This window comes from Amblyomma americanum, chromosome 9, assembly GCF_052857255.1.
Source record: "Amblyomma americanum isolate KBUSLIRL-KWMA chromosome 9, ASM5285725v1, whole genome shotgun sequence".
Taxonomy (NCBI): Eukaryota; Metazoa; Arthropoda; class Arachnida; order Ixodida; family Ixodidae; genus Amblyomma; species Amblyomma americanum.
The window spans coordinates 106,378,301-106,403,844 of NC_135505.1; the positions used below are offsets into that span (position 1 = coordinate 106,378,301).

Below are 25,544 nucleotides of genomic sequence, written 5' to 3' on the forward strand. Positions count from 1 at the left end.
GGCGTTAGTAAATATGATATGCATTTTCGCGCCCGGAACTTCTAATACCCAAGATGTTTTTCCTGTCTTACGACATGCGAGCAAGTTTGCTTCTACTCTAATGAAAGCAATGTCATAATTGCAGTTTATACGTGAAATGAATTGCACTATAAGGCATGAGTGAAAAATATGCCTTTGCTGGAAAAGCCTTCCGACAAAAACATTTTCTTCAGAAAGTCCTCGGGGGGTCAACGCTTTGGGAATGAAATTTGGCGGGCTGCAATTCTCGTCAAATTCAGTTGAACCTAGTTCCGAAGTCGAGGTTGAAACCGAAACGGACATCGAAAAGAACAACTCAGAAAAATGAAATATGAGCTCGAATAGGCTTAGGTCAAAAAATATAAAACTATTCTTGTGGGACGATCTCCAGTCCAACGAACTCTACTCCAAATTTAAGAGCTTCTCTGTCTAATGCCGAATTCTCTCTGCCATCGCTGCATTTATTATTGGTTAGTGGGACCTACTATTCACTAACAAAAACGGAACCTTTTTGATAAAGAAATGCTAAAATTTTATTATACAGGACAGTAACCCTAACCTTGGACACTTTATACCACTCCTTTCGAACGCAAAAAAAAAACTACAGGGGGATACAGGGTGAGAAGTAAGGCACCCTTTAATTGTCGATACATTCCCACGACACAACAATTACCAACGCTGCGAACGCCTCCTTTGCCGCAATGACACGAACATTCTGTTCTTAATGGCTCCGTTTTTGAGTTCTTAACTTTCAGTGACAAATTTGTGATGCTCGTTACCGATAACGGCGCTTTGTGTACACAGGCAACTGCGACGGCAGATCACAGGTTCTGCTGCCTAAACATTTATAAAATCGGAAAGGGTGTAGATCTTCAACCTCTTGTATGCATCACTACGCTTTCTGTTCCAGTCTTGCGTTGACGTGAAAGGCATTGGCCATTGTTGTCACTCTCCTTCTTTACTCTATATTCCTTGTAGGTTCATTTTGTACTTCCACGTGCTCGGCAGGAGCAGGGCTTCGTAAAACCAAGAGGGCTGAAATGACAGATATCGGGCAGAAATGTCGAGTTCGCTCGCACCTACGTCAGCCTGTTCATCTCAACATACCTCGCTGCAAATGCCGGCAGATGACCAATACACTAATTGTAGCCATTCAACGGAGTGAATGCGGCAACAGACGCATAAAAGGAAGTGAGAAGACGACGCCACGGAGAGTACTGCGGAGATGCGTGCCTTATCACTCCATTCGAGACTTCAGAAAGCGCAGCAGTTAATATGAGGGTTACTGGGCAAAGGTTTCTCCTGACCCTTCCTTTCCACGAGAGCCAGACAAAATGTTTTCAGATCGTGTTGTTACAGGGACGTGTACACAGCCCCTGCACATCGATAGTGGCCTCATAGTAAATGTGAAACCTTCCTTAATCCGATCCGCGCCTCCTTCAGTAACGCCCCCACCAAAAAATTCGGTAGCAACGCAACCCCCCCCCCCCCCCAACCTTGGCGCCCTTCACTCCTGCCCAATTAGAATACTTGGACCTCTTGAAGAACGATATTTTGCAAACCCCGTCGCAGCTAACCTCACACTATCAACAACAAATGCAGCAACAAATCGCCACCATACGGCAACAGACCCAGAAACAGCTCGCTAATATTCAACAACTGCAGCAACAGCTGCAAGAGATGTACGCCTTTCTCACAACTCGCATAGACGCCTACCGCGTAAACGAATCCCATCTGCGGACCCGCCTAGTGGGCCCCACCAACGCCCCATGTGTCTACCGTCGGAAGCCAGCGATTCGGAGAATCGGGATACATCCCGGCAGTAGACAGCCATCATGGCGCCCAATAACGCATCGACGCCGCCGCTCCACCACATTGAAACCTGGCAGTGGAGCTGCCGTTCTTTCCGTCCTAAAGCAGCATCTCTTCTCCAATATCTACATTCCGCCCCAATCCCCCCAGACGTCATTTGCTAACAAGAACTGAGCAAATTGGGCTCATCCGCATATGAGGCTATTGCACGCTTCAGACTGACCTCGCATCCCGGGTAACCATCCTGGTATCGAAAACCATAGCTGCTACCGCCCAAATTTCTTTTTAGCTGAAGACCATAATGAACCAGCCAGCTAGTCCTGCACAGTATACGGTTAAGATAGTTTGATAATAATCTTCGCAATAGGAGAAAGAAACATTTTAAATAAACAAAAGTGGCTTCCCGGGATTGTTCCATTGTGTAGTAAGAGAGAGAAAATAGTACCATCATTATAAAAACATAGACTTGCGTTGCTACAATTGCTGTCTGCTCCTCTATCCCGGCAAGAACACGTTTAGCACAAATTAAGAAGAATTATTGAAGCATTATGCTGTACAAAAACTGACAAAAAATATAGATACGGTTAGGGAAGCTTTATCATATGCCAAAGCAGCCAGAGTGAAATTGAATATTTCGTCTCCACAATTTTACGACCTTTAATGCGAAAACCTTTCGTTAAGTTTGGCTTACTACGAGGGAGTGATTCCGGTTGCCTGGAACGAGGATTTATTAACGAAAGTGAACAGCGTGGGAAGTTTGTTAGATGTCGGAGAGATAATTTAACTTGATGCTGATGCTGTACACCTACTCATAGTGAAAGCTGTAAGGACCTCTGGTGTAATAATTCGATGTGCTAGGCAAGCTATCAGGGACACAGCTGAAAACAAATCATGGGACGCTTAGGCTTTGCCTTTAAGATCAGAACAAGCAAGTTTTATCGCGTTTCGTTCCCATTGCCTGCTCCATTACCTAATTACTAATTAGCATACTCATAATGACTCATCTATGCATCAGTACATGTCTCTAGCCGCCACTATGACTCAGTGGTTATGACGCTCGGCTACTGACCCCAGAGACGCGGGTTCGATCCCGGCTGCGGCATTCCAATTTTCAAGGAGGCGAAATTCTAGATGTCCCTGTACTCTGCTATGCCAGTGCACGTTCAAGAGCCCCGGGTGGCCGGAATTTCCGGAGCCCTTCACTATGGCGTCCCTCATAGCCTGGGTCGCTTTGGGACGTTAAAGCTCCGTAAGTTATAAACTGGTACATGTCTCTAAGGCACTTCGCCAAGTCAAAGAACACAGCGCATTCACTAGGTCCAACGTTATTCAGCTTCCGCAAATGAGCCGTCATGCGATATGGTAGCGTGGCTATCTCGCATTCATTCTAATTTCGTCAGTTCCTTGCTTCAATACGGATTTCTCGCTCAAGATCAATGACGGCGATGCCGTTACGACAGCGGCTTTTCAGCGACACGGGACCCTAACGCTATTGCGTGAATATGCGGAAGCGAAGAAATAATGAAGGCAGTAATTCTCTTCTAGCAAACATGACTACCGGATGCCGTCAAATCGACTTCTGATGTTTAAAGTATGCATATTTGACTCCTTAAAGATGGTATAACATCTTTACCTGATTTTTTTTATGTATTTATCGTTATATATTGGTATCCGTACCCACATATTGGTTACTTTTGCGAAAAAATAATGAAGGATAGTAAAGGTTAAAGTTCAATTCAAGAAAACGTAATCAAATGACGTAGAGAACTCTCGCTTATTTTAGTTTTACTTATAATTACTAATGTTTCTTAAAATGATTCATGACTACTCTTCAATTTTTCCCAGAAATATAAACCTCTAATCCCAGCTGAATTTGGAATTAGAAAACACAGGCCAACACAGCAAGCATTATTGATGCAAAACACTTTTTGATAGATCCCATCGACATGGTTGTACATTGCCTGTTTGTCGATTTCACGAAGAGGGTTGACTGTATTACTCATCCTATTTTACATAAATACTTGACATATATAGTCTGCGTGGTCATTGCTCGAAGTCTACAAAATCATAGTTCGCGTATCGTCAGCAATATGTTTATATACATGAGCACTGCTCTAATGCTAAACAGATTGCGAAATCTTTTACTCAAGACACCAATCTTGGTTCTTTCATTTTCGATATTTATTTTATTATCTTGTTAACACGTGCCCTAAGGCCAAGAACATATCATACGCTGATGATGCTAACGTAATTTTCTGCCTCAGATTTCTAGAATATCAGCAGCATAACAAACTGATCTGTTCGAAACTTCGGGAATGATCTGCAGCAAACCAGTAAGTAGTAAACAGCTATAAATCTAAGGACAACATTTATATCGAAATGAAAACAAGCAATTTTGAGCCGAGATATCATATACTCTACCGCAGAAGTAGAAGTAGTAAGCAGTGCTGAATTATTCGGACCTACTACGTAAACTACATCAAATACCAAATATTAGAAATTTTTGATATACCGATTTTTGAAGTGTCAGCTGGACTAACAAATTTGTACAATTGTTCTTAAAATAAAGTATTTGAATAACCTCTGCATAACGTAGAGGCTATATTTTTTTTTGATCCAGAGTTTGGCATTGAAATCTATTCTTTCAGAAAGCATTGCTCAATTTTCATTATGCACCATCAAATGTCTATGGGACTGGGCACAAAGATGACATCTTACCTGAGGATTCAGCTGAGTGGTTGAATCAACGATAGATGTCTGGAAGCGCCAAAAAACCAGTCACTTATATTGCTGTTCCTGATTTGCAGCAGCTAACAGAAAGGCCCCAACAATGCTTTGAAAATGGGTCGGAACATCGGCCACGATTTTTTTATGCCTTCGCTATAGATACGTTTTTGTCTGCGACACCTACGGCAACAGTTTTTTGTGAACGCCCCTACCGTGGTCGCTCCTTTCACTGCTAATTGGGTTGTACAGTGAACAATGCGCTTGTTCTTTGGCTTCAAGTCACTTCAAGAGGAGGGGCGTATTTCCACACGCATTTAATTAGTTTTGCTTTGTCTTTGCCACAGTGGGCGACTTAATTTTTTTTTTCGGTCCAATCTTCGGGACAAATCAAGATATCTGCAATAAATGCCATCGCGTGCTATCACCTTCTCAAACAGGTGCTTCATTTCCTTGTATTGTTCGCTTCTGGGGGCGGTTTCGAGAGCTCTCCTGCTATGAGCTTGTTTCTAGCGCGGTCGTTGCAATTTGATGAAGCCGAAATGCTACAGGCCCGTGCACTCTGCGATGTCAGTGCATGCTGAAAACTGCAGGCGGTTGAAGTCTTCCCAAGCTCTCCTTTAGAGCGTCCTTCATAGCCTGAGTCGTTTTGGGACGTTAAATTCCTGTAAGCCAAACCAAACCTCAAACATTACGCTCAGCCACGGATGAGTTAGATTGTAGGTACGCGCCAGCGCATTTATTTGCTCTGATTTTAATCACCAGAGTCTTCTAATGAAACGTAACGCAAGGTCATTCCACCTAAAATGAGCACGACTTTGTGCTCGACCACTCAATTTTGTGTCAGAGAATGTATTGCTCTTTGTCGCACTGCGGAAAGTAACGGGCTGTCAATTTTTGGAAGGAATATTTTTGTGAAATAGAAACGTCTTTAAATTTTTTAGACAGTAAAATTAGGTCTCATTAGAAAAATTCTGGATAAATTAGTGCTTATTATAGGCTCTAATGCCTCCTGAACAATGTAGAAGCACTGCAGAAAATGGGTAATGTATGATTAGTTCCAAGTTTCAGCTCAGAAAGCACAATTTTTACAAATATTTCAGTTAACGTATGCGATGTTCGTGAGCGGTTTAAAGCTCTCTATTTCCTGGTTGGGGCTTGTACGGCTTGGTGAAAAAATTTGAACACGACTAGATCATCTTCATGATGAAAAAAACTGTGAAGTTTCATAATAGGGCTCTAGGCCGCGTCTTCATCCCTACATAATATATTGGGGTTTCCCCAAATGAAAAAGTAAAATGTGCTCATTATGTAGTTACGAGGATTGCCCTTACCAGGGGAGCTTACGGCCCATTACAACATTTGTGTTGTAAATCCGAGTGAACTATGTATTCTCACTTTCAGGAGATTATGGTTCACCGCAACTTATCGTATCCGGCGCTCTCGCTTCTCGTGCCGTATTTAAATGATAAGGGGCGCCCGCAGTATCAGGTGACTAATGCACCTGGCGGAGCGCACATAGCAGCGCGATGTTCTCACCAATATTTCGACTTATAATGCTCATGCATTATTACTGTAAAATGGTGGTACATTATTCCCGCAAGCTGTCTCGGGAGTCGAAAAATCTCATTAAGAAACGTCAAAGCATGAGATCATCTACGCCCAGGGACAGACTCGACCTGGCAGAGGGTGCATATTGCAACCGCTCAGGACGACGAGGGACAAAGAGAAGAAAGCACAGTGCAAAACGCGGACTTCAACTGAGGTTTACTACAAGGAAGACCACATTTAATGTGATCTTCCTAATGTGGAAGTCTCTCTGCCAATACCGCGTTTTTTAGTCGTATATCTGCTAGCAAAAGCATAAGCTTTGTGATAAAGCAGTCCTAAAATAATATTATAGACAACAGTAACCCTAATCTTGGACACTTTATATAGCTCCTTGCGAACGCCAAGAAATTCCGCAATTTGGCCACAAATTTATATACAGGGCGATAGGTAAGGCATCATTTTCTTCTCGGTGCATTCCGATGACGCATCATTTACCGCAATGACACGAACATTTCGTTCTTAATGGCTCCGTTCTGTCGGTTCTTAACTTTCAATGACAAAACTGTGATGCTCGTTATTGATAACGGTATTTTGTGTGCACAGGCAACTGCGGTGGCAGAGCACAGGTTCTCCTGCCTAACCATTGACAGAAGCTTAAAGGTTTGGTTGTTCTGGTTTATGGAGGTTCAACGTCCCGAAGCGACTCAGACTATGAGAGACGCCATAGTGAAGGGCTCCGGAAATTTCGACCATCTGGGGTTCTTTAACATGCACTGACGTCGCACAAAACACGGGCCTATAGAATTTCGCCTTCACGGAAATTCCTCCGCTGCGGCTGGGATCGAACCCACGTCTTTCGAGTCAGCAGCCGAGCGCAGTAGCGTAAAGGAGGGTAGATCGTCAACCTCTTGTCTTCATCACTCTTGGTGTCTGCTACGTTCTCTGTCCCAATCGGGCGTTGACGTGAAAAGCATTGGCCGTTGTTGTCACTCTCCTTCGTAAACCCTTACTCCTTGAATGTTCATTTTATGCTCCCGCGTGCTCGGTGAGAGCAGGGCTTCGTAAAACCAAGAGGTCCGAAATGACGGATATCGGCCAGAGATGTCGAGTTCGCTCGCGTCAATGTCAGCCTGTTCATTTCAAAATGCCTCTCTGCAATGTCGGTGGATGACCAATACAGGAATCGTAGCCATTAAAAGCGGGAAAGCGACTACATACGCATAAAAGGAAGTAAGGGCACGACGCCAAGGATTGTACTGCGGGGATCCTTGCCTTATTACCGCATTCGAGATTTCAGGAAGCACAGCCGTTCCAAACCAGCGTTGCTGGGCAAAGGTTTCGCCTGACCCTTCCTTTACATGAGAGCCACACAAAATGTTTTTCAGAAAGTTTTATTACGGGGACATGTACATACACAGCCCCGACACATCGATAGGGGACTTAATTGTAAAAGTGAAACCTCCCTTATTCGGATAGAAAATTGAAACGCAGCGAGGAATTCCTCTCAGAGAAGTGTCTCCTGCCAATGGCGTGGACCGTTTCTGACGAGGTCGCTTTTATGCCTTTAGCGTTACACCGCAGCTGGCTGCAGGATCATCGGCTAACGATAATAAACTCGACGCAATAGCAATCGGTCAGTGCCATTGGGCGTATATGACCGGTATTCGCAGCTTAATCTTGAGCTCTATCCTACTATATTCTTCTAGCCGTGCAGCATGACAGGTATCCCATATCTAGAATTCCATTTTCCGCCGCTTTTAAGCAGTCGTTCTCTCATGCGAGGAAGAGTGAAAATTTTCGCAGGAGTGCGACGCTGCCCAAATGTGAGCTCTATGCAGCAGAAAGTAGCGAGTGCCTCTTCGAGTGCGGTTACACGCCAAGCTTTCCGCGCACTAGTAAAGGAATTCTCTCCTTAATGTTCGACATAGCTAACGCTGTGAATGTTGACGGTGCCCCCGAAATTTTTTAGAATGAAGTTAAGAGAATTTTCTCAACTGTGTTGTACAGCGTTTTCCTCGGGGCCAAGTATTTAGTATTCGCGTCCGGTGCTCAAGATCCCCGTCTCCGATGATCTGTTTCCCTAGGCGCAGCCGCACCTTTGATGTCCGCAACGCACTACCTTTCTTCTGATGTAATGGTGACAACTCAAATCTTCGTTGGTTGACCAATACAACATTATAACTATTTCTTTCTGCCGCTTCCCGAAGGAAATGGAAGGGAGGAAGGGGGTACATGGCGTTAACATCAATTGTACCCACCAATATGAGTGAGCAAATAGGCTAGTTTTTGAAATTGGAGCTTCACCAAATGAACTACTTAACTTCCCAAAAACAAACGTAAATTTCAAATCAACAACTAAATATTGCTAATTTGTATCCACCCTAACACCGCAACATCGCTACAGAGGAAACGTGCGCTCTCGAGAAAAGCTTCGCGGTTAAAAATTCGTCCTTTCCGGGAATCGAACCCGGCTGAAACGACTGCACTGGGAATGCGGTGGTGTCGAGTGTCAATTCAATACAGTAACGAATTTATCTTGAACTGCGGAAGTTTCTATAAAGGGTCTCTAACTACTTTTAGTAGCCTTTGCGTCATTCGGGGAATGCTAGTTATACGTTGCCCGTCATTGGTAAACTCCGTGCAGCCAAATCAGTGGCAGACCGACCACTCCGAAATTACCTCTATGCTATCATTTCCCCAATGATTAATATTGGCATTCCGTTCATATCAGGAGGAGGGTGCCACCAAGATCGTATTGTGACGTTTATTACAGGCGAATGGCTGCGGGGTGTTTTGGGTTAAATTAGGGTCAAAGTTTCACCGCGGCACAGAATATTTATTAGTACGTCTTTGAGTGTGTGCGTGTTTTACAATGCTCTCAGAGAACATGGGCGCACATAGGCATCATTATATATATTCTTTCGTTAATCCTAGCAGTTTTTTTTTTTATTCTCCCGTTCTGGCCAACACAACAGAACTCTGCCGCTGCCCACAAAATTGCACACAAACCGTGCATTACATCAGTGAATCTGCAACAAGAGATGATCATTGGATCCCAATGTGCTGTCTTGGCAAAGATTTACGTAAATATCTATCCCGCCATAGAAAAATTGACGAGCATTCATCTTTCTTTAAAAAAGCCGAGTTTACATTTTGAATGCAATGCAGTCTGACATCTCACCACTGTCTTTTTCTTAGTTGCAAAAGGCTCCCATGAATTTCAATAGTCATGAAAGTTGCTTTTTCCTTGAGGCAGGACATGATTAACGGGCAACGAAAAATCAAGAAAATGACAAGAATTGTGATTTCAAAAACACAGAGTACGGAGGTTAACAAATGTACAATGCTTGCAGCCATGTTAGCAAACCTATTTCGCGTAATCAAAACCATAACCCGTCTCCCTTAAAGCAAACTATCACAGCGGATGGAGGTAGAGAAGGCACAATGCACAATATAGTCAATGCTTCCTTATGCGTTTTATGAGATCGGTTACTTAAGCTATACAACTGCCCCAAAATCGTTTCATTGAACAGTTTTTAACGTTCCATCTATTCGTATCACCTTTTATTCCCATGCAGGTGTCCAAAAAATACAAAGAAATACCCCGTGACATGCCCGCTTGCGCGCCGTGCTTACAATGCTCTAAAGCGTATAGGTGATATGAGAAACTCTATGGTTAAGGGGTCGGTGTTGAAGGACGGTTTCAACATCAATTCCTGTAGGAAAGATAGCAAAAGTGTGAAGACAAATACGATTAACGCCGGTCCCGCTGCCCAGCTGGAAGAAGGGAAGCTGCTAAGCACAGCGTCCCACCAAGAAAGAAAAGGCAGCGAGGAACGTCGGGAACTTAGACCAGTCGGCTGAAGAGAGGCATACGGAAGTGGCACTTAGTGCTTGAAAATTATCCTAAATTTCATTATGCAGCCTGCAAAATATACATTTCTAAATTTTCAAGCTGTACTGTCTACGAGTTGTAGGTAGCCGCCGAGCATACAGTACTTTTGTTTCCAAATCACCTTTTATAACGCGCTTTGCCTAGAACAATTCTATCAAGAAGTTATTGTAAGAATACTTGCCCAGTGTTTTCGTTTCTTGCTATTGCAATATTTGCTTGGTGGTTCCCATCAATATCGGAAGTAACAGTGATGCCAATATCAAGAACGTCGCGTGTATTGTTTTAAATCCTCAGTAAATATAAGTAAATTGAAGATCGGCTTCTGACTTCGCAAGACATGCGCGAGCTGGCGGGAATCACAAGCTGCATTAAAGTATTGGGCTGTGTGTTCCTCCTGACACGAAAGAAGGTTGTGCAGTTGGTGCTAGTGCCGCAGGCTCTAATAAATAACATTAATAAAGATACCTTAAAGAAAGCTTCTGTCAATATAAACAATTATAAGCGTTGTCTGCCTTATCATCAATAGTTACTCAGATTATAACTTTTGAGACAGAGAAATTGCATCTAGCGATTGAAAAGATAAAACACTTTCCAGACAGACAGACAGACAGACAGACAGACAGACAGACAGACAGACAGACAGACAGACAGACAGACAGACAGACAGACAGACAGACAGACAGACAGACAGACAGACAGACAGACAGACAGACAGACAGACAGACAGACAGACGGACGGACGGACGGACGGACGGACGGACGGACGGACGGACGGACGGACGGACGGACGGACGGACGGACGGACGGACGGACGGACAGACAGACAGACAGACAGACAGACAGACAGACAGACAGACAGACAGACAGACAGACAGACAGACAGACAGACAGACAGACAGACAGACAGACAGACAGAGCACAGTTTTCGAGCGATTACTAATTTAGGCATTTTACATTCCAGCCGTATGGACGATACCCGGATGCGATCCATCTAGTAAAAGTTTTTTGCACGTCGCTTCGAGCCTTTTGCAAAATACACTGAGTGCGTATTGTATACAGAAAAATGCGGAACTTTGGAAGACGTCAGAACGTAATAATTCTGATGCTTGCATGCGTCCAGAATTATCGAGGGAAGCGAAAATTTTCTACCAACTTACCTGATGTTTCGCGTCGACTGAAGAATGAGCACACATTGGGTGGCAGTTTCAGTAAACCAGACCTTTATATCATCGTCTGAACACTGCAGCGGCTGATATCGTATCGCCTACAGCACAATGCCAATTGGGTATTTTGGTGAACGTGACTGTTCCATGTTTATTATCTCTCACACTAACGGAAGCAAATAATTCTGAACGTTTGGCACGAATGGAGGCAATGTCTAATCTTTGCAGGCGTATGCATGACGAACTGCACGGTAGGTCGACCGATAGGCTTGTGTAGCCGCCGCTTACAATGGCCGCGTGCATTTAATTGGTTTTCCTCGGTGTTTGTTGTTGTTTTTGTCGTTTGCTTTGAAAATGTGTCATGTTTTCATTTTCCTCTTCATTGGATAAATAGAAACTCGTATGTAAATACGTACGCATTGTCATTAACTTTCTCATGTTTATTTCTCATATCTGAGGGAGTTCACACAGCTTTTTACTTGGCGCTTTTTTGTGAGGAAAAAAATGGCAACTAATCCACAGAACTACCACATTCTACAAGGTAATTAACTATTCATTCTCTACGCTAAGCTGCCACTAAGTTATTTTATATGGTTTCAAGCTGCAATCAAGCTTAATGCTGTAAACAACTTACGCTGGCCGATTGAAGCATGGTGTTTTGTAACAAATCAGGGTAACGAACCCGCAACTATTCACCGAGCACTATTCACAATAATATCTAGTGCAAATATATAGAAGAAAAAGCGCGATAATAATGAAATATTATCGTGGTTTTCCTTCTGCATGCTGTCGATGCATTGTGCGGAACGCAATATGCGCATCAATTCCTTTAAAGATTGATGCACACAAAATATTGTGCAGGTTGCAAGATTTTTCGTTCAGCACGACTGATTCTTTAACCCTAGCATTGCATTCGACCGTTTTAACTTCTCAGGCTAGATTGTTAAGCACATGTGAAGATATGCGTTTTATAGGAATGAGCGAGTATTTCTGATGTATTCTAAATTAATTGCTGAAATTTTCATGACCTAAATGTGCAATTTTCGCAATTATTGGATTTCTCAGCCGTTCACTCCAGCTTTCATCAGTGTAGTTAAAGGTGAGGAGTTATCAGACCGCGTTAGACCCAAATTGTAAAGGTGCCTTAAACAAGAAATAAAAAAGTTGACAACTTTTTGACGGATAGGGTGTTTATTCTAAAACAAAGTGCCACCAAACATTGTGAGCATAATGAACCCCGTATATCAGTCTGTGGTGTATGCATAATCAAGGATAGGTTAGTTCGTTTCTCTTTGGTATTGTAGGAACATTGTCCGTGTTTGTTCTTTATCCCGTTGATCGCAAAAATTTAAACGCTGCTTGCCTTTTTTCATCTTTACAACACTTGCTGAAACCCTTCAATTTGAACTATGGCAAAAAAATGTCCCGCTTTGAGAAATCTCGGCCGCTTCTGGTTATGTAACGCCTCTCACTGTGCTGCAAAAAGGACAGCACTTTAATTTGGGAATAGGGTTTTTTCCAGTTTCCATAGCTTTCACTTTAGGTGGTCGCTTACCTGTAGTAAAGCATAAGTAATATACTACTCTACAAAATTCAACTGAGTGCGGTGAAGGAACAATATTCACAAGTCTTTTACAGTCAAGTGTGCTGGAATCTCAAAGTAGTCTCATGCTGTGCATTAAGTGTAATGTAATCACGTCGATTTCATCAAGGATTAACCTTGATAAGATTTGCAAGCGCCGTGATATACATTTTGAGAAAATTTGCACCCTCTAAATACCAAGCTAAATACAAAATACCAAGCTCGTTCATGATTAAACTGCGCGAAAGAAACAGGGACAAAGGCAAAAAAACACGTACACACACAGAGCGCAGACTTCCAACTTTTATTCGAGAAACGCTTTCGAGCATTCCTTTTAAATGCACCAGTTAACCTCGTGACACAACCCCAATCCAACAAGGCAGATAAGTAAAACAGTTTAGTGGAGCCAATCTGGAGAACCAGTCTAAAGACCCCAAATGTATGCGTGCCTAAACACCCTTGATACCTAGATAAAAGGAGAGAGGAAGATAAAAACCTGAAGATGAAACCAAAACTTCAAAGAGAACGAAAACGAAGACGGCCTAACCATGTATTACGAGCGATAATCTTACTAAGCAAAGGAATGAGACGTGAAACCAAAAGTAACAACAGTAAAAGATGAAGGTGCAAGCACTAAAAGTAGGCAGAAAAGCATAAAAATGAAACCATATGAATGATACAAAACAAGGTTAATAATGACGCTAGAACCATGCAACTGAGAGGGAATTATGGAAACTACAATAAACAAAGAAAAAGGTGACGCGCAAATGAAGAAGGCTAAAACCAGGCTAAAATCTATGAAGGATGGAAACAACAAGTGACAAGAGTAAAGGTGCTGGATTAAAAAGGACAGTTTCAAGAATGGAAACAACAAGAAACAAGAGTAAATGTGCAGGGTTAAAAAAAAGGACAGTTTCAAGTGTTACTTTCTAAAAATGAGATTTCTTTATCCGAAAGCAGAATGGACGGTGTGCTCACACAATTGTTCGCATTCATTGCGATTAAGAAGGCCTCAATTATTTCCCTTTCTGTTTTAGTTCTAGCCGTATCGAGGAACTTTGTGATTTCGAGAAACGGGTGGCAATCTCTTTTTTTGCACTTTTTACAATGTACAACTAAATTGCCTCCTGAGTTGGTAGACAGATCGCGAACGCGTTCAGCTGTCCTCTCATTGAAGCATCGCCTAGTTTGGACGATGTACATCTTTCCACAGGAGAATGGAACCTGATAGATAACTTCTTTGGCACATTCTGTGTACTCAAGGCTGTGGTTCAAAGTGCATTTTTTCGGTTTATCTTCTCTGTTCAAGATAGTACGCACTTAAGCAAGCTTGCACGGCGCCGCAAACACAAGTTGGACGCCGTATCTTCCTGCAACTTTCTTGAAATTGTGTGACACACGGTGCACGTAAGGCATTACACACACAGGTTTTCGTTCTTCGTTCGCTTTTCGGTTTGTATTCTTCATGCTCTGTAGCAAGCTTTCGCAAACACAGGCTATCTGTTGCCGCGGATACCAAGCAGCATACAATCTCTCAATCTGACGGTTGAGACTGAAACTCGTTTTGTGCTGACAAGACTTTTCTAGGGCGGAACGGCAGGCTAGGTGAACGATCGCTCTTTTTACCAACTTTGAATGTGCACTGTCATAAGGTAGAACTTGCTTGTTCATTCTGGGGTTGTAGGACCAACAGACATGTGAGGGCGTAAGTTCTAGTTGATATTCAGGAACTGGATTTGGTTACCCTTAGGCAATTCATGCGTGAAATGAAGCCCTTTTCCTTCACACTTTAAAATATTGAGGATGCTACTCAGTGCATCCGGCAGACTATAATTAGCAGCGAGATCTACCATCACGAGATAATCACCAACGTACCTAAAGATGCGCACAATATGTTGGTCGTAGAGACAACACCGCAAATGCTGGTCAAAAGAAGAGAGAAAAATACTACATAAAACAGGTGCTACGGGTGAACCAATGAAAATGCGACTTTTCTGAATATAAAACTGTCCTTTGTGGCCGATTTTAGTGGAGGCAGGGTAAAATTTCAACAGTTCAAGGAATGGTTGCAAAGACATACTAACTGCGTTGCGAAATTGATTCCGGTGGGCTTTATACGTGGTGATGGCGATGTACATTGGGATGCTGATAGTCCTGGGAGCACGAAAGGCAAGCTGTTCGGTGATTCTAGGGGTGGCGCTGCGGGGCAGGAACGTCGGTAGTTCGGTAGATCCTGGGCCGGTGCGGGGCGGCGCGGCTGGCACTGTGCTTGAGCGATGGCGGCAGGATAACAGGACTGCGAAGTTCTGGCGTTCGGGACAGCAGCGCGACAGGTGTAGGAACCGGGCGACCATTAACAGGCAAGGAAGAGCAGCTTCACGAAGTAAAAACGAGTCATTTTGCCGTGACCGTCTATCGAAGTGCTGCCGAGTCCACTGAAGGAGATGTTGATTGCGAGGGGCTTTATACGTCAAGTCGACCAAGCCTTTCAAGTCATCCGAGCAGACCGAGCACAGGGCCTTGAAATGGAGGAAGGCAATGCGAGAGCGGCACAATGTGGCACACTTCTAGGGGGGGGGGGGGGGGGGGGGCTGCTACAAATCTGCTGCTAGAGGAGAACCTAAGCGCCGACAACACTACGCTCTCGGATCGGCCGGCTGTAAAGTCATGTTATTTGGAGATCCAGTATGTGTAGAAAAAAAATTTCTAGAAATTACGCAACGGCACAGTTAAACAATCCCCGTCAGTCGGAGGCTGGGCAGCAGTGGTTTCAGGTCCTACGCTCTCCCTCCAACGCTGCTTTCCTACCAGAACCGCATCATCCTCGTCCGCAACAGCACTTCTGGAAGCCGAGTCTTCAGTCTTTAGCCTGTAGGCGTTGGCGACTGCACAGTTCTTCTGCAGCGATGTTTTGCCGCCCTCAGTTGTTCGGAGTGGCTACGCCTCCGACCGGTTTTAGCTCACCAGAGCGCACTGCAGGCTCTTCACGACAGCTAGATTTGAGAGTATCAGAGCGACGAGTATCGTTTTCAATCATTTTGTATTTGCTTTACGCTCGGAAAGCTCTGCTGGTCTGGGCTGCATATCTCTTTCAGTTATATTTCTAGAGAGTTGTCTATAACTGCGATAGAAAAAAAATAATATATGCAAGAGGAACAAAGACGGAAAGAAAAGAGGGAAATAACACAATAAGCGCCCTTCATTCTCGGTTCGCTCCTTCGTCTGGAGGGCGCTGGCGGCAAATTCTCCATATATTCTTACCAACGTATTTTCTTCCGCACATAACGTATCCCACTTTACTTTTTCATTTTTATACAACCAAAGCAACTTTAGCACTATTTTATGCTTTTAATTTCTTTTTGAATTGCCCCCTTTCAACCTTTCCGCCAAAAAACAGCGGGTGTGTGTCCTGAGGCCTATTTTTCGTAATCTTACTGTTTCTTACTTTTAGCCTGTGTGCCTGTCTGCACGTACATATATGTCTGCCTCAACTTCTTTACCTTAATATGTCGTGAAATAAATAAAAAGTCATCAAAAGCTGCACTGAAAATTTTAATTACCAAGTGTCGTAATAGACCAGTGATTGTTTTGCATTTCACCTCCAGATTCGGCTGCCACGTACAGCAGGGATTCGACCCTCGTGCTCGGCTCAGCAGCCGAGCGCACTAACTCTTGCCCGACTCCAGAGGGTAACACGTAACGTTTCCTCGTTGTAACCACCTTTATCTGTGACTTTACCACTTCATGCGCAGGTGTGACTATTCGGTGACTGCTCATTCAAAGACTACAGGAAATGGAGCCCTCCCCATTACTCTATCGGCTGCCACTATAGCCTGCGGAGTCTGGCTGCCAAATACGACGTCGAGGTGATCGTCGACAGGAAGTCCAGGTGGATGGAGACCCAAGTGCTCGTCTCCGACGGCGAACTTTACACGTACATGGACTCGCATCTTGGCGACTGCACCAAATGTATGCTATTGACATTGGCGAGCTGTCCACGCTCGACTATGAAAGCTGCTACTTTTCATCTATGAGAGGGAGCAGTTTCATGCACCTAGATTTCTTCTCAAGTAAGGCATGAAGTTGGACTAGTTGGCTCCACTGATCAGTCATATTAAAACAGCGTGAATAAGACAGGACATGAAAAAGAGGCACGGAGCGTCGAAGGCAAACTTCGAAGCTCACCTATCATGCACCGAAAAGAGCCTCATCGCAATGGCGACACGGTAGATTTTTCGAACGAGCGTAGTCGACGCGCTGGAGGATCATGAACCATGACAGATGCCACACTTTTTTTGCGGTATTTTTGATACCTTCCTTTAACTGCGCGCGATGAGCAACCGTCGGTTCGCTCATCTGCTCAATATACTTAGTCCTGCGAGCTCTGATATTTGTACGAAGTACACGGAATGGAGAATGAACGTGGAATTTCCGTCCATGTTATGCGAGATGCCGATGTAACTTTCTCAAGATTATCTTCCCCTGCTATAACAATTCAACGGGTGCAGTCATAGTAAAGCATGCAGGCCCTATACCTTTTAATGAGCAGCTGAACGCCGTAGGTCCTTTGCCACTGCGCTACTCCATCTCAGTTCGTAATGTGGGGTCGTTATTAGATGTATGCGCTAATTAGGATGGCTGCCTTGTATGCTAAATGTGACCCGTAAGGATATGCATTTTTTAATCAGAAATAGCTGCATTGTCTGCATTCATCACACGTAGGTGAATATCTCTCAAGAAGAAACCCACAGTTAATGATTTTTTTTCCAGCTTTCTGGCTAAAGAAATTAATGCAAATGCTACAATTAAAGTTACGGCGCTTGGTGCGTTTTGTTTTGTAACTCTAAGAGTAATATTTCGACATAAATCCTCTTTTATGCGTTCATATGTTCATACTTGCGGACATTTAAGAAAGCGTGCTAAAAAATGCCAGTGTTCAAGCTCCTTGGCGTTGCGCGCTGAACTGAATTAAGGCTGCCGTGGTGATTCTTGGGCCTGAGTGGAAGCGCAGTATAAGGTTCCCATAAAAGTTGCAGACACATCCGGCTGATGACGTAAGCCGTGTCCACTTGTGTGTTCTCGAGACGTGCCCGTGTACGACGTCAGGCGCCGCCGAGATTGACGAGTATAAAAGGTTTTGCTCTGAAATTCGCCAAACCTCAGCTCATACTTGTTTTTCTGGCTTATCAACTCAAGCCAGAAGAAATCAACCAGCGCAACGTAAATTGGGCCTGGATTGCTACCTAACTTGTAGCTTTCCACGAACTTTTATCGTAATTGTGAGTATAGGCCCAGCCTTATCTGCTAGCCATTCATAACCCACTGAAGGTTAATAAGGAAAATGGTACTTTTGTTCACCTCGCTTTACTTCTGTGCTTATCTCTGCGCAGGTACCGAGGTATTTTCTTTCGATGTGTCGTCAATTAACGCCAGGCTGATGCCCCTCTCCGTGCCCATGGACTTTCCAGCCGACGCGATGAAGTTCGACGGTGAAGTTGTCTCCCTAGTGAGGAAGCCGTGGTGCGAAAAATGGCTTCATTGAAAGGAGATGACTTCACTGGTTAAAAGGCTTAACAGTGAGAACATTGCTCCCATTACGAAGAAGGCATCGCAGAAGCAATTGAACAAACTTGCTGGTCAATTTTGCACCGTTTGTCTACTTTCTACGCTATAGTCTTGAATTACTTCCTTGGTTGACGTCCAAGTGGCTGGCGCTCTATAACAGTACACCACCGAATAATACGCTTGCAATATAGTTGCAAGCAAGTCCCACGTTTTTACTGGAGTGTAACTTGTGACCTGGCAGCTCATATGGAAGGTGTTGTAAAAAGGTGACATTGAGAAGAATGTCATCTTCATTACCTGTCGCAAATGGCTGTTTCTCAGTGATGCGTGCCTGGCCACACCCACTCCCCTCGCCAGCTCAAAGCCAGCACAGTTTGACTGCGTAAACGCGCGCGACAATTATAGAGTTAGACTGATTTCGGCTCAGTTTAATTTTGTAGAACGCTGATTATGAACAGACCTGCAAGTGCCAAGTCTGAGAATACAATGCGAAAAATATTAAAATCTTAATCGCAAACAAAGTACTAAATTAACTGATTCCTTTCCAGGAGGCTGATATATCGTCTCAAGACGTACATATAAGAATATAAGATGAACCACACCCCAGACTTTGAGAGTTAGCATAACTTTGAGAGCTAGTTGGCGTATCACTCCGCCGATGGCAGAGCGGCAAACTGCATTGCGGCCTTAAGAAAGGCACTGCATGCGTTGGATGAGTCCTCTTTTAAAGGTGATTTGAAAAAAAAGGCGGGAGTCGACACGTTTAAATCTATTCACTAAGGAAATGGGCTGCACATGCTCAGAACGTTCACATCGAGTTCCCGCGGTAAAAAGACGAGCTCAGAATCTTCTCTAGTACACCTTTAAGGGTTCCGTTCATTACCAGCGTAATGTTCTGCCCGTGAAATGGCGATTCGTTAAGTTTCGTTCAATGTTGATGTACGCATAGAATGTTTGTGATTCGGTGGATCATATAACAGCCTAATATCATGTTGCAAAAGTTTAAGTGCCTTGGATGCGCTTTACTTTGCAGAAAAGGCGATCAGAACTGTCAGCTCGAAACTCCTCGCACCGAAAGCGGCTGCCTACAGCAATGTGCGCGTGCTGTCACAACATCAAACACGGCCCCACGTAGTGTGAAACTAGGGTTAGGAGATCGAAGGGCTTGCGTCTGGTTCTTTCGCGAGCGATTTAACTAATTGTCATACCTCATTTACGACTAACTGATGACCGTCTTATTGTGCACAAGTAATAACGGTAATGTAGGTTTTCATTGGCATAGTAAATGTTTGGTCTTACCACTAGGAAAATGAGATGCCGAAGGCCAGTGGGCTGGTAGGTAGATGCATGCCATCGCTGACTAATTGTTCCGTCACTCTAGAGCCTACGAAGACGCCAGCGCTACCAACGATCGCCTATTGTTGCAGTGTGACACGTCTTGAAGGCAGCGCCATCGACGAAATCAGTCGGCAGACGGTCACACGAACTCCCTTTAGGAGAACAGCGGCCGAGCGAAAACCTGACACACAAGAAGGCACAGAATAGCTGCGCTTGCTTCTACCTTATCTCTGTTAGCAAACTTCAGGCGAGCTTTTACGTTTTACTCAATGAAGCATGCCTGTCGAATCCACCGCATTCCTGAGTGTGATTTATGCGACTGCTGAGAGCGACTTCACAAGTTTCAGGGGATACAAATGCCCATCAAGTGCAGATATCACAGCAGTGACTTCAAATCGATGCTTACTTCCATCACACCATGCGCGTACAATTGATTCCGTCTCCTGAGAAAGCATGCAAGCACCCGACGGTAGCAGTCGGCGCCGCTAACCAGTCGCCAGGGTACTTGATGGTAAAGCGATGAAAACATGATATGCGTTCAAAATTTATAAGAGCAGGTGTTCCTCTAAACAGGTAAATCAAAAAGTGAAGTCGTTCGGCCATGTTTACAGCAATCCTACACTCATCATCATCATCGTCCGCCCGACTACACCCACTGCAGGGCAAATAACTCTCCTATATCTCTCCAATGCGATGATTTCATGTCATTATTATTTTGTATTCATTGAAACTCTATCAAACAAATACAGTGAAACGAAAATACTGCTATGAATCTTTGTATGGTTTTTGTCGCCAAGGTGGTTCAGTGGCTATGGCGCTCGGCTGCTGGCCCGAAAGACGCGGGTTCGATCCCGGCCGCGGCGGTTGAATTTCGATGCAGGCGAAATTCTAGAGGCCCGTGTACTGTGCGATGTAAGTGCATGTTAAAGAACCCCAGGTGGTCGAAAGTCCCGGAGCCCTTCACTACGGCGTCTCTCATAGCCTGAGTCGCTTTGGGACGTTAAACCCCCATAAAAAAACAAATCAACGTTTAAGAAAGGAAATAAAAAATTGGGAAATCAACAAAGGTTGTGTTGTTTAGTTCTTTTCGTCCGCGTGTTCTAATATTCGCGAAAAAATTAAGGCAGTTCTTTTAACGAAAGAAAAAAAATAAACCTCTCTATTCCTCCGCTTTTATATAATGCTGCTGAAGTTTGTGAGAATGTCTATAAAGCAATCTGATCTGGTGCATTCTTTGGTCATGTGCTTTCCACTCAGGCTGGCTGCTATATTGATGTATTGGTTGGCGAGCTCTGTATTCAAGCAATGCCAGGTATTTTTTTTTATAAGCTTGGAATTATGATGATCATAAAAATACACAGATACGTTACTTTCGTTTTGTGCAGATTTTGTTGCGAAATACCTTAGTCAAATTTTTTTCAATATCACTTGATGATACTGATTTACCCCATCAATATAACATAGCGTATGTCGGATCCACACTGAATTCAGGCCACGTAATGTAGTTTCAAATTATAGCCAGTTGTCTCTCACGAGAGGAGTGTGCAAGGTTCTGCAGTTCGCATTTTTCGCAAATATTGTGTATCATACTAATCCATTTTTCTTCAACCAGTGCATAAAGAATGCGCTTCGTACTGGCTTTTTTTTCATGCAGTTATTCATACCCGTGCATGACATTGCGGGTTCTTTGGGCTATAGATTTTCAACAGATGTCATATTTTTTATTTAAAACTAAAGAGCGCTTTTGACGTAATACTTCATGCTTTCTGAAAGGAAACGTTGCCTTTATCATTAACAGTTGGTTATAACATCGCCAGTAACACTAGCACAAGATTAGCAGCAACGTACTAACTTGGAACAGAGCGTATTTTTATTCGAGAGAACAATGTTTGGTTCCTAGTGGCAAAATCTGAAAAGGTCTTGTTATCTCAGGCGTCCTGACGGGGCATGTTCTGGAGTCACTATAGGTGCGAAAGCATTATTTTGATGAATAAACTCCAAATAAGATTTTGCGATGTTTGTATGCTTACAGTGTATGCGGATTTGTGCCAAGTAAAATAATTAAATATTAATCTATCAAACAAATATTATCAACTGGGATTCAAACACGTGGCGTCACGAGCAGATCAGCTTCGTGTCCTCTACAGAAGAATGCCAGGCTATCTACGCAGCAGAACAAGTCTCGTGTTAAACTACAACACAGTACCGCACTGTGCATTGCACATGGTCTTCTCCATCAACGAGTACTACTATAAAACTAATATGCGCGCTTAGTGCTTGAGTGTTTCTTGCAGAAACACGGCTCGAGAGTAAATATGCGTTGGCGCTGGCAACATTGCTGCAGAAACGCGGCACTGGAGCATAATCCATCTGCGTGCATTGCATAAATTGGCATTGACGAAGAATAAGTTGAAGATGCGGATAAATGGCTCCCTGTGTCTGTGGACACCTCAAGTGGGCTTTCAATATAAGTTGCGGTGGTGACCCCCGGCTCAAAGCTGTGCCTCTCCACAATTTTCTAAAGCGATTCTAAACTACCTGGCATTTTGTTTGCAATTTTTATAAATGGCAGTTTTGCGAGCATATCATCTTAACTGAGACTGTTCGTTAGAAAATTGTTTTACGCTGAACTGATAAGAATCTGCCTGACTGTAAAGCTTGGAAGTGTGACCTTTACAGTACTGCTGATCGCTGTGGCACTTTACCAATATCGCTCACGAGAAAAAATGTACAACAGCTGCAGCTTACCGGCACTCACCTATAGGGCAGAAACATGGAGGCTAAAAAAAAGGATTCAGCTCTACTCAGGCAGATGAAGATGATGATGTGGTAAAGGCAGCATAAATGTTAATCTCGAAATTTTCCTCGATATCTCCTTCACTAGAAAATATAGCCATTTTTTTGTAGCATAAGCGCACAGATTTCGTTGTCCGTAACCGTACATAAAGGTGTTTTTAACACCTTTGTGTTTTTTTTGCACGTTAACTACATGATTGCAATGACAGGCCGTGTTTCGAGCTTTCTGCGCAGGAATATCAAGAGTATTCTTGTTTAAAATCAAGTAACTGTTATTTACTTGTGGCGTACGACATGCTCTAGAATGCGAAGTATTGAAATGGCATATAAATCTAAGCCTATACTGGGAAAAAAATGCGCGATATACACCTGCTAGCTAACTTGCTGAATTCGTACCGCCGGAATTCTATGTTCATTGGGCGGAAAATTTCATAGGGTGAGACGAACTTCCGAACTACTAGCACCATCTTGAGCTTAAGTGTTTCCAGAATATTTTTCAATCTAAAACTGCCATTGATTGCCACCAATATTTGTTTCAACCGAAACGCATATGACTTAGAAGAGCTGAATTTTAAAGCAAACGAAATAAAATGCAGATTAGGCTTACTGAAAAGGCCACTTTTCCCAAAAACAAGTTATGAGTAGAAAAAGTTGTCTAAACAGTCCACATTGGCTGACACATCTTTTGAACCATTGGTGTGCTTTTTATTGTTTTGTTGGTTACTAACAAAATATGCAGCATTCTATTTTCTGTATACTTTATATTTTGCATGCCACGTTGATGTACTGGTAATGTCATAAGTGTCCGCCCTCCCCTCCTACTGTGGTAGCAAACAAAAATGACGCTGTAAGTAAACTTCTTAATTAATAAAATAAATAAATAAAATTCTAATAAGAACACTGCGGACTCCGCAGTCACGTTCTCGGCGTCTATGTGACCGAGACGTGCTACGCAGGGATTTTTCTGTTTACACGATGGTACAAAATGGCCGGCGCCTGCGATGTACTCTGTTTGTGATATGAAAGGTTATGCTAAGGAACGTGAGACTACATATGCCACAAGATTAGAGCTAGTGGTTTCTCTACCTACCACCCGAGACAATTAAATCATGCCCTTTCTTTTCCCATTGTTTACATACAGGAAACGTTTTAAAATAAATAGTTTTCAACAGGAGGTTATTTACTCAGCGATTCGTCGAGGTATCTTTGTAGGTTAATGTAAAATTTGTTGGTAGAGTAATCAGTACCGAATTATCATTCTCCGGTTAATGGGACCATAAGTTGCAAAGTCATATAAAAGCACTCAGCTCTTCAGTTTAATGATGTAGAAACACTCCACCCTTTGTACTCATGGCCAAGAATTCATGAAAAAAAATACATTTTTGAACGGGCGTTTATGCGCATTTTTTTTTCATGTATTGGAAGATTTCACTGCCAAGAATGAAGAGACCATGTGGGTTCCTTCTGGGTCTTACTGTGTGGCTGGTTATGTTTATGAGAGCACACACACATACATATTGTTCCGACCAGGGGTTTCTTCACACCACGGCGAGTGACTAAATACAGGTGGGGTCCGCTTACCGAGCACGAGACGCATCCACCTTATTCTCCACATCTGCTGCGTAGTCAGAGATGTCGAACAAAAGAATCTATGGCATCGCCTCTTCATGGGCGTCACATTTCCCCCTACGTAGGCGAAGCCTGCAGGGCGAGCTAAGAGGCACCGCGCGAATGCTAGAGCTTCCGCCTGGCAACGTGAGTCACTGCAGAGTTCAGTATTATGATCACACTGACTCCGGGTATGTCATGGCGGTAGATAACTTATTATCACGTAGCGCTGAGGGCAGTCCGGAAGTCAAGAAGACAGCGAAAAGGGCTTTCAAAGGAAATCTTTATTTGGATTGACTCCTGCCCGCATAGAACTGGATGACTGGGCGACACCATTAGCAACAACCAGGCTCGGCTGTGGTCGAACAGAATGCGTACCGTTTTCTCGCGCGCTCAATTTACAGCTGGCAAGTCACCATCGAGAGATGAAGCAAAGCAACTCTCGAACCACGTGGAATCAGTCGCGCCTTGCTGCGATCAATCGAGCTGGTCGCACCACGCGTCAAAATCAAAATGGTAATGTCGAGTGCCGCTGCCTTTGAGCGTCAACAACCAAAGCGTACAAATGTTTATGGGGTTTTAACGTCTCAAAGCGACTCAGGCTATGAGGGACGCCGTCGCGAACGTTCCGGAAATTTCGACCACCTGGGGATATTTAACGTGCACCGACATCGCACAGTACACGGGACTAAAGAATTTCACCTCCATCGATATTCGACAGCCGCGGCCGGTTTCGAACCCTCTTCTTTAAGGTCAGCTGCCGAGCGCATGAGCACTGAGCCACCTTGGCGACAACATCGGCCCTGTAGTGGGCACATTCAGGCTGATGATGTTGATGATGAGTGTAGGAATGCTGTAAACAAGGTTGAACGATTTCATTTCCTGATTTACGCCTGTTTAGAGGCACACCTGTTCTTTTAAGTCTTGAAACATTTTTTCCTCACTTTATGATCAAGTACCCCAGCGATCATTTCCTATGGTTAACACGGCCATATTTGTTGTTCACAAGCAGTGCTGACTGCTACTGTCGGGTGCCTGCACCCTTTCTCAAGAGACCGGGTCACACAGACACTCCCCGCGTATTTTACGCGCATGGTGCGATGGAAGTAAGCACTGATTTGAAGTCACTTGACGGCCATTTGCGTTGCCTGAAACTTGTGAATTCGCCCTCCGCAGTCGTCTACATCCCTTCCCTTTATTTGTTTCTTAGAACATGTCTAAGGGGGAGGGGGGGGGGGGGTGAAGCTAAAGGCGTAACAACGCCTGTCGGGGCCTCGGCCCCTCAATACACATTCTTCACACAAAAAATGAATTACTGCAGTTCGGCAAGCAGCATTGCATATTGTGAGCCAAACAAATTTTGGGTCATCAGAAAAGGAAAGTAAAGAAACAAAATCACATGAAAAAGACATATGCAAATGCATATTCACTGATTAGAACTTATGTTGTACAAAATGAACATTTTTTTTAGAAAACAAAAAGCAAAAACAAA

At 43.7% G+C, this 25,544-nt stretch overlaps 1 protein-coding gene across 6 annotated transcripts in view; it reads right to left on the reverse strand.

Annotated features, from left to right (window-relative positions):
* LOC144103974 (uncharacterized) overlaps nt 1-25,544 on the reverse strand; it is a 137,216-nt gene that overhangs the window by 26,513 nt on the left and 85,159 nt on the right. Inside the window, exons 1-2 of one of the 6 annotated variants that reach the window (XM_077636723.1) lie at nt 11,158-11,223; nt 4,549-4,587 (exon numbers count right to left, since the gene is read on the reverse strand). The exons of 4 other annotated variants lie outside the window; for them this stretch is intronic. In XM_077636723.1, the coding sequence (XP_077492849.1) occupies nt 4,549-4,587; nt 11,158-11,193 (75 nt within the window). In that variant the 5' untranslated portion in view covers nt 11,194-11,223. Of the gene's footprint in view, nt 1-4,548; nt 4,588-11,157; nt 11,255-25,544 lie in introns of those variants that run through there. One more of the 6 variants, XM_077636724.1, reaches the window with a different exon arrangement.